The sequence below is a fragment of the Sorghum bicolor genome, chromosome 9 (genome assembly GCF_000003195.3).
Source record: "Sorghum bicolor cultivar BTx623 chromosome 9, Sorghum_bicolor_NCBIv3, whole genome shotgun sequence".
In the NCBI taxonomy this organism is placed as follows: Eukaryota; Viridiplantae; Streptophyta; class Magnoliopsida; order Poales; family Poaceae; genus Sorghum; species Sorghum bicolor.
Genome location: NC_012878.2, coordinates 7,129,420 through 7,139,393, shown reverse-complemented (window position 1 = coordinate 7,139,393; position 9,974 = coordinate 7,129,420). Strand labels below are relative to the sequence as shown.

Sequence of the window (9,974 nt, the reverse complement as noted above, 5' to 3'; positions counted from 1 at the left end):
TAAAGACAGATTACTTATGCTTAATAAATTTGTCTTGCATTTTCCTGACGAGCTATGTAATTTGTTTTTTTATTAGTTTCTAAAACTCCTCCCGACATCCTTCCGACACATCTGATGTGACACCCAAAAAATTTTCGTTCCTAATCTAAACACGCCTTAAAACAAGGCCTAATGTGTGCAACTGTACGGTGCAGCCCGTCATCGCTTCCATCTTCATCTCGCTGTCGATCTCTCCGCCGCTGATCGATCTTATCTAAGTGCCTTCTCTCGCTATAAATTGACATGAAACGTAGCTCACCCATGCCTTCTCATCGATCGCCACACCCGAAGCAGCAAAACTGTGTAGCTGTCGTAGTCGTAGCTAAGCTAAGCTAGCTAAGCTTCCTGCTGTCACTGGGAAGAAGATGAACGCGAGGGTGCTGGGCAAGGACGACGGGGAGACGGTGGTGCTGGCGCACGGGTACGGCGGCACCCGGTTCGTCTGGGACGACGTCGTGCCGGCGCTGGCGGCGAGGTTCCGCGTCGTCGTCTTCGACTGGAGCTTCTCCGGCGCCGCTGCCGGTGGTGGCGGTGGCGAGCGGTACTGCTCCTCGTACTACGAGCTGGCGGATGAGCTCGTGGCGCTCATGGACGAGCTGGGGGTGCGGCGGGCGGCGTTCGTGGGGCACTCCATGGCCGGCATGATCGGATGCATTGCGTCCGTCGCGCGCCGGGACCTGTTCAGCCACCTCGTGCTCGTCGGAGCGTCGCCGAGGTACGCGCGCCGCCGATCGAGCGAGATCACCGTACACTTGGAACGAACGGAAGAAACCATGCATGCATGTTTGCAAGACTTTCATCAAAGCTAGGACCTTGATTGGTTGACCTATATAATAAGCATATATATTATTCATGTTTGTTAACCAAGCACGTAAATCTAACCCGGCCGGCCGGTTTCTACTCAATGGAGCGCGCAGACGGTTTGATCTCATGATCTCATCTAATCCTTATATATATGTCATCATTGGTGAACGTCGACTCTTGTATTTTCTCCATTTAACCCAAAAAATACTTACCCACTAAAACAATTTTTGTTAGTGAAATCTACCCCCTAATAGCAAATTAAACTTCTTTTTTGTTTGTTCACGAGTTGAGTTTTTTTAATAAGTTTGAATTGCGTCTGTGATGATTGAGAGCTATACATCTATGTGAGAGAAATACATCAAAGTTTTATTGTTATTTTTCATAAACTAGCTAGGAGCATACGATATCATGTCCCTATCATATCATTTAGTTAAATTGTGAACTCAACTTGTACATGAAGATTTTTTATGGGAGATTCTCATTAAGGGAAGATTGGACTAATTTGAAATTGTTTAGTAGTAGAGTTGGAATTTTTTTCCAAGTGCAAGCATATATATATATACAAACTGGATTGTTCTGGCTAATAAATGGATCTTTTCCATGTAATACAGTATTAGTTCAGTGGGCAATATAGCTTTCATGAAAGCATCCATTAGTTGGTGACTAAGATTTCTTTAAAAAAAACTAATCTAGCCATATCATTTTGAGCTATATATGCATGTAGTAGGCCAAACAATGTCTCAGCGATAGCTATCTCTCGAAGACTTAATCAGTATTATTTTGAACCCCAAACTTGAGCAATGTCAACGGACCAAACAAGCTGCTATATATAGCTAGGTTTCTCCTAACAAACGGTTACATATATAGTAGGGTTAATAACAGGCTGCACTTTTTGTACTTCTTTTTCAGACCGGGACTTCACCCGTTTTTACTTTTTGTACTTCCCTACAGGTACATCAACGAGGATGGCTACGAGGGCGGCTTCGAGCGCGGGGACGTGGACGCGATGCTGGCCGCCGTCGACGCGGACTTCGCGGCGTGGGCGCCGCGCTTCGCCGAGGCCGTCGTCGGGGCGGACCACCCGGCGGCCGTCGCCACGTTCGCCAAGCAGCTCGGGGCGATGCGCCCGGATGCCGCGCTCCGCGTCCTGCGCGCCGTGCTCACGTCCGACTTCCGAGGCGTGCTCCCGGGCGTCGCGGCGCGCTGCACCATCGTGCACTGCACCCACGACGCCGTGGCGCCGCTCGCCGTCGCGCGGTACATGCAGCGCGCCCTGGCAGGGTGCGGCGGCGGCGGCGCGGACACGGTGGTCATCGAGTCCTCCGGCCACTTCCCTCAGCTCACCGCACCGAAGGAGTTCGTCAAGGTTCTGGAGACCATCCTGGTCGACAAATGATGATCGAGCTTAGCTAGCTAGCTATATAAATACGAGCCACGAGTTTCGATGCAGTTGAAGTTGGTTAATTTATGTATGATGCTTGGTTAGTTGCAATGGGTTTCGATGTACTTATTGAAGTTGTTTATTTTATGTATGATGCTGGTTAGTTTCTTGCTCTCGTATGTACTCATATATACTAATCGCTTTCAATTTAGTTGGTTTGCTCTATACATATTTGTGTAACATATGAAGTTTGAGCTGCGAGGAATGTAGTATCATGGATGTAAATGTAATATAGATATATACAAGAATGGAATAAGTATGTGTGAATTTTTTAAGAAATGGCGGCGGCTGGTGGGCTGGTGTTTATTACACTTTAAACTGTGTTATATTTCGGTCATTGTTTTTTCTTTAAAGGGACGATTTCATTCATTCGTATCTCCATAACGAGTACAAGTTACATATATCTACGACAGCAGCAAAACCCATGTTGTTACTTTCCGATGGAAGCTACTCTCTTTTTCCCAAATTATCTATCGCTTTTAGTTTTTATGCTACAAGTTTGACTCGATTTATAAAAAATACATATAAAATTTATATCTCCAAATAAATGTATTTATTAAAAAACTAGATTAAAAGATCTTTGTAAAGTTATAATTATGTATCATAAATATTAATATTTTTAATATATATTTTGCCAAAGTTGTTTATCGGAAAATGAAAATGATAGATATTTTGGGATGGATGGAGTAGATCCAAAGAATTGAAGCTCAAGCATCCTCAGATGACGAGATACAGTGATGAAGGGCCATCACAATTTTTGAAGTCACTACGACCAGCTCCTCGCCAATTGTGATAGAAAAATCATTTGTCATAGAAAAAACATTCCCTCTTTTGAAGAAATATGGGCAACAGCACCACCGAGTAACCCAAGATATCCAAGCTCAGCTTCGGGCAGCAGAGCATAGATCCAGATCAGCCCATCTCGATTTTTGAATCCTTCAGGCCTGGCTGAACGCTCAATTGCCCAATGATAGCGCACTGTACAGCAACACCATACAAAAAGGGATCCACCTATATTCCTGTGTAAAGAGGATTGACAGAAGAAAACAAAGGTGTAACAGATCTCATTCCCTAAAAATTTCTCTCCATCCCTAAAAATGTTATCCTCTTCATCAAAGCAAGCAAAAAACTAAAGACCTGTTTGACAACCAGAGCAAGTGAGGGACATCACTATGAAAGCGAAAAAAAAACCAAAGGCCTATTTGGCAAGCGAAACTAGCAAGGGGCTTCACCATGAAAGGACAGAAAAAAATTGAAGGCCTATTTGGTAACCAGTGCTAGTGCGGGCTTCACCAAAGAAGCTGCTGGAGCTAAAGGAGAAAGCAATCACGGAAACTCTATTACGCAAGTGACTTGGAGAGCCATTTCTTGCTGCGGAAACTCTATTACGCAAGTGTCCTTCTCTCCCCCCAAACTTCTCCCTCCCCTCCTCCACACACCTACGCCCACGCCTCAGCCTTATTCCCCAACTCTGGCTAGAGTTCCGGCGGACACGCCCCACCCTTCTTTCCAAATCATGTGGGCTTAGAAGGGGCCAACTGAGGGGATCGAGGTAGGCTAGCCAGGCGGTGGGAAAAGGAGGCCGGATAGTTTAGGGGCATTGGCGGCGGTAGAGGCCACTGGGCTAAGAAGGGGTAGGGGTGCCATGGTCAAACCTCGAGCTCATCGACAGCGGCGAGCATGGAATGGCGGAGCTAGAGTTTGTTGGCACCCACGGCATGGGCGGGAAGGGTGGGGCGGAGCAAGGAAGGGGGGAGTTGAGGACGGCTCGCCGCTGGCCAGGGCAGTAAGGGAGGAGGCAGAGGTGGCGCGAGGTGGAAGACAAGGTGAGGAGGAAAGAGCACGGGCTGCAACCAGATCACGAGCTCCCAAAGCAGGCAACCTGTTATGGCATAACCTTCCCTTCTTGTTGTCCTTTAGTAGAGCTGAAAGCCTGAAACTACTCAAAGAACTTGAAGGCCTTTGAGGAGCTCCGTTCCTGGCCCTTCCTATTGAGAGAGAATCCAAACACGCCCACCCTTTCCTTCTTTCTCAAAAAGACAACAGATCTAGTAGAAACTCTAATCTGGACCGCAGGATGTTAATCTAAAGGGGCGCATGAGAAAGGTGGAAGGAGAGATTTGTAAAAGTATGATTAAGAACAGGCGGTTAAGTGCAAAATTACCTAATCTCTTCACGCCCTTCGCGCCCCTTGGATCAACATCCTGTGATTCAAATTAGAGTTTGCACAGTTTGCACCGAAGATAAGTTTGCACTAGATCCGTTGCCTCTCAAAAAATAAATAAATAAATAAATAAGAGAAAAGAATCCCCTTTCCACACACCGCCCCTTTCCAAGCCGCCGGGGCCGGGGGCCGAATCTGTTTCCCCGTAAAACTCCAGTACAACAGCCCTAGATTCTCAGCAAATGGCAACCTCAATGCTCACCAGCCAAGGATATGTAAAACTGTGCAAGGAAAACCAATGCTATAACACAAGAACGAAAAACAATTTCGCAGACAACCAAGCCGGATAGGTATCGAATATCCCATATTTTCCATATAGTCAGCAGGGTTCATATGACGAACAGTTCAGAGCTCATTACACCATCCAGAATCCAGCGACAAGACAGCCCCCCTATGTACCTACTATAATTTTAATTCCCAAAACGAGCATCCACCAAGTCAAAAACAGTCTCAAAAAGTTTATTGCAGGTCCAAAACGAACAAGGGGATATCAGAGCTCAAAAGTTTTCTAGAGATCCAAAACCAGGGGATTTCACCGCACAGGCTGTTGGTTGTAGTGGCTCTTCTCTTTCTTCTTTGCTGCGGCAAGCCTCGCACTCCTTGCTGCGGCCTCGGATGCAGCGATCTTTGCTGCAGCGTCCATCTCTTTGCTCGACTTCTTTTTCTTCATTGAGGCTACCTTCTTTATGCGCTCCTTGACATCCACAGAAGCTGTATCTTCATCAGGTTCTGCAACAGCTGCATCTTCCAATCCATTGGCCTGATCCTGCGCTTCCTTTGGCTCCTTTGAAGACCTGTCTTTCTTAGATTTCTTCTTCTTTGAGTTCTTGCTTTCTAGAGGAGCAGGTGCATCGTCCTTTTTCTCTCCATCTGCAGCTTGATCAGCACCTTTCTTACCTGCAATAGAAGACTCAGCATCACCATAAAGGAAGTGGTAAATCTTGAGCCAACATGCCCAACAAGTAAGGCATCAACACAACCAGATTGAGCTTTTTCAGCTTTCATGGAATTCTTCCTGAAAGGAAATTCTTTGGAGAAAGAGAAGAGCATGTATTAGAACTTACCATTAGATTCATCTTGAGTGGAATTGTTTGATGTCCCAAGGCCCAACTCAGCCAGAACAGCATCAAGTTCAGCAAGTTCTTTTTTCTTCAATTCCTTCTTGGAAAGTTGTCTTTCAGTATCTTTGGGTGGTGCAGGTGGAACTGCAGCATTCTTCACAGTTGGTTCAGCAGGGACAGCATCTTCTGCTTCATGCTCATGGTCCTCATCGGCATCATCATCAACTTCATCATCAAGGCCATCATCTTCACTCTCAATCTCCTGCAATGTGTAAGAGGCATTTAGAGAAACAACATGGTATATTCAGGTAAGAATATTGCATAATATACTTAGATATATACTGACAGCATATAGAGCTAAAATGGAAGACATGGAAAGATACACAAAATAAGCTCAGTCAATGTATGACTTGGGAGGCAAGAGTACTTAACAAATGCAGAACAATATGCACCAACAACATATTTTAACATATAGGAACAACCCAGTAGTGTCTTATTATGATGCTCTAAACCTAACATAGTAGCATGGTAACATATATATAACACCTTACACAACAGAACTTCTGATATTCTGATCCAATCAACAATATCACAATAAGGCAGCAATATTCACAAATGGTCCAAAAATACAGATGAGAGACTATTTCATAACAATAATCAATGTGTACACACTTTTTTACCTCAGCCCTGCTTTATTTCGATTAATCATATGATTTACATTTCTGGAGGTACTAAACTAGTACAAAAGGCATACCAAATCTAGAAACAAAAAGGCAAGAATCAAGGAATCAATATGGCCACATGATAAGATAAATAAAAGTGCATACCCTTGTAAAGATATTTTAGTTGCATATCAAAAATAGGCAGGTGGCAATCCAGCAATCCGATCTATCCATAACTAGAGCTTGACTGCCAAGGACACTGATGTTGCTTTTGTGCCCATGGAGCCCACAAGCCATTGCTTGTTCCCTATCTGATTCTCTAACCTACCCAAGTTTTTACGAGTTATTTATTTGTACCACAACCTTTTCATATGTGTGCAATTCTCAGCAAGCATTACAATGCTACGATAACAACAGCAAGAATTAGAATTTCTCGATTTCTTAGGATACTGAAGTTGCTTTTGTTACCATGGAGCCCACTATGTGTTGTCAATTCCCTATCCGATGACCCTCTAAGTTCTTTTTCCGAAAAGAGGAGCATCCCCATTTCCATTAACGTCATACTTCTGTTTTTTTCTACTTCCCATACGTGTGTAATTATTATTAACTTGTGTTACGATCCTATGGCTGCAACATCAGATAACAAGTCAGTTCGTGTACCATGAAGGCTTATAATTCTTTGAAATCTAGTAACCTGAAACCGCAATCCGTTACTTGCTTACTGTGTAAGGCCTTGTTTAGTTCACCCCAAAAAGCAAAAAGTTTTCAAGATTCACCGTCACATCGAATCTTGCGGCACATGCATGAAGCATTAAATATAGACGAAAGCAAAAACTAATTACACAGTTTAGCTGAAAATCGCGAGACGAATCTTTTAATCCTAGTTAGTCTATAACTGGATAATATTTGTCACAAACAAACGAAAGTGCTACAGTACCAAAATCCGAAATCTTTTCTGAACTAAACAAGGCCTAAACCGTCAATTCAAATGTTCCCAGTATATATAACGGCTAGCAGCGTTTTGATAACCGATAACGACAACTAACAGATTTATGCCCTTATCATTCAGCATCCAACTCAGTGCAAGACTGCAAGATACCTATGACCCACTAGGCAAATTTTATTCCATGAAAGCACTCAAACATGATACTACAATTAGCGCCCGCGAGCAATTTTCTTCCAAGATCACTCTACATACCACCATCAAGTGTGCATATATATAACATAAACATAGACTTAATAACAAACAATAATAATAATAAAAAGGAAATCCACAGAGCACAATAAATAAAAGGGCGAAAGAAAACGGGATGGAATTGAAGCGAGACAGACCTCTTCCAGCACGGGCGCGTCGTGGTGGTCCTTGGCGTCGTCGCGGTGGTTGTCCCCCCAGACGGGCATGGGAGGCGGCGCGGTGGTGGCGAAGTAGTCGTCGTCGTCGTCGTCGTCGACGTCGGCCCAGGACTTGGCGGTGAGCGGCGCGGGCGCCCAGAAGACCTCCGGCTTGGGGTCCTCCCTGTCCCTGGCGGCGGCGGCGGGCTTGTTGGCCGCCGCCCCCTTGTCCGCCGCCGCCGCCGGCTTCTTCTTCTTCTTCTTGAGCGTCTCGAGCGCCGCGAACACGTTGCCGCTGCCGATCTTCGGCTCCTCCGCCGCGCCGCCGCCGCGCCGGCTACCCCCGCCGCCCGCCATCGCCACCCGCAGCGCACAAGGGGGGAAAAGAAAGACAAGAATTCCGATCTCCCGGCGGGCGATGTACGGCCCCGCGATCTGCGGCGCGTGGGCGAGGGACGGAGAGGACGGTGTGGAGCCGAGAGGGAGGCGACGGCGCTAGGGTTTTGCGGGATCGGTCGGATTGGGTTTGAGTTGGATGGATTTGCGGTGCTCGAAGGGAGAGAGAGGCTGACTGCGGCTGCGGGCGTTTGTAGTCGTGTTGTGCTGGTGAGAGTCGGACGGCGAGCAGAGCACAGAGGAGAGGAGAGGAGAGGAGAGGAGAGAGGACGACGCGTTGCGTTGGGTTGGGCTGGGCTGGGCTGGGCGGCGCGTCTCTGTCCGTGCTGCGGTGCGGCCTGCCGCCGCCTGTGTTCGTCTTGTCGGATCTAGAGAGGATCTTGGCGGTGGACACGTGCTCGAAGCAGAGGCCACAGACAAGGTCGGGCACAAGTTTTCAAGATCCCTGTCCCTCACCAAGTATTTATTATTCAGTCATACTCCCAGGCTTTACGAGTAAAAATTAATTACTAGAGGAAAAAATACTCAAAAGAATCTATATCTACTATCACCCATGTTCACTCGAACTTGGGTCTTGTTTACTTGGCAAATTATTTTGGTTTTAGATATTATATCACTTTCGTTTGTATTTAGTTAATTAGGCTTAAAAGATTAGTTTCATAAATTACAGACAAATTATACAATTAGTTATATTTTTTATTTATATTTAATGATCCATACATGTGTCGCAATGTGTCTAGGAATCTTAAAAAGAAAATTGGATTTTTTCAGGTGAACTAAACAAAGCCTTATGAAAAAAGATCAGTTATACTTTTCTAATAAAAAAATAATGTTTTTCTCTAACAATAAACCATCATCAACATCGTATCAACATGTAATAATTTTAAAACAAAGATGTAAAATTTTTGCTTTGCTCTCGCTCTTTCCACCAACGTTTTTTTTTTGTGCAAATCGCTCTCTCCACCATCTGGTCGTCGCTCACTCTCTCATCTTCATTGTCGTCAATTCGTCTCTCTTTGTTCTCCCCTCATTTCATTTATAACTTTCTTGTTTGAGTTCGAAGCTTTGTTACATCACACCACTCATGTCATGATGTCATCATCTAACATCCGTGTTGAATATGTTCCAAATTCAATTACACATTATAGAGGGTGACTTCTGACGCGGCGAAACAGAGACCCGTCGTCGGGGGCTTGTGCTAGAGCGAAGCGGAGGCAGAAGTGGACCATTGGTGTATACCCTTGGCGTCACTAGGGGGTGCGGGGGGCTTGTCCCTGCGGTACGGTACATATACTCAAATTAGGTTTCCACTAAAGATTACGATCTTGTAAGCCGCCGCACGACGTTGTAACCCAACTCTTGATAATAATGAGGAGTGTTTGCTGGCTGGTGTCTATGGTTTTTTCCCTTCGCATTGGAGAGGTTTTCCACGTTAAATCTTGTGTCTCTTCTGTGATTTGATCTTACGGTTCTTCGTTGTTTATCCACGTCATTCACAACAATCCGGACCCATTTGTATCATGGTATGCGTTCAAGCATATAGCCTGTTTTAATGAACTATTTAGCCTGGATAATAGCTAAATGACAAATGACCAACTATTTACTTGCTCTCTACCTTTGAAACTCATATAGTATTGTGTCCACAATTGACACGTATTTTAATTCGATCAATCTCATGTTTGTTCTCGGTCTCTCACTCTCTCCACCGTATCCATATGTTCATCCCTTCACTCCTCTTCTATCATTCCTTACTATCACCGTCCTCTTTCATCCCTCACTTTTGCCATCCTTTTTCGTCCCTTGGTCCATCTCGTCCCTCACTCTTACCTATCTTGATTTGAGTTTGGAGATGTAATTCGTTAGCATTGCACCATGCATGTCATGGGCTAGCCGTTTGAGTCTGTTCGCTTCCTAGCATGTATGTAGTTGTGTAGCTCATCATTTACCTTTCAAACTCAAAACAAGTGTACATGATAGTCACATACATAAATTTGATCAATCTCCTACCACACTAC

The 9,974-nt window shown here is 45.0% G+C and overlaps 2 protein-coding genes across 2 annotated transcripts; one reads left to right on the top strand and one right to left on the bottom strand.

Annotated features, from left to right (window-relative positions):
- On the top strand, window positions 405–2,391 carry LOC8080964 (strigolactone esterase D14). The gene is made up of 2 exons (XM_002440662.2): window positions 405–754; window positions 1,795–2,391. Exons 1-2 carry the CDS (start codon window positions 405–407, stop codon window positions 2,237–2,239), a joined length of 795 nt encoding a protein of 264 aa, XP_002440707.1. The 3' UTR covers window positions 2,240–2,391.
- LOC8072721 (nucleolin) lies at window positions 4,781–8,260 on the bottom strand. The gene is made up of 3 exons (XM_002439337.2): window positions 7,564–8,260; window positions 5,573–5,831; window positions 4,781–5,405 (listed from the first exon to the last, which is right to left on the bottom strand). The coding sequence occupies exons 1-3, from the start codon at window positions 7,918–7,920 to the stop codon at window positions 5,041–5,043; spliced, it is 981 nt and encodes a 326-aa protein (XP_002439382.1). The 5' UTR covers window positions 7,921–8,260; the 3' UTR covers window positions 4,781–5,040.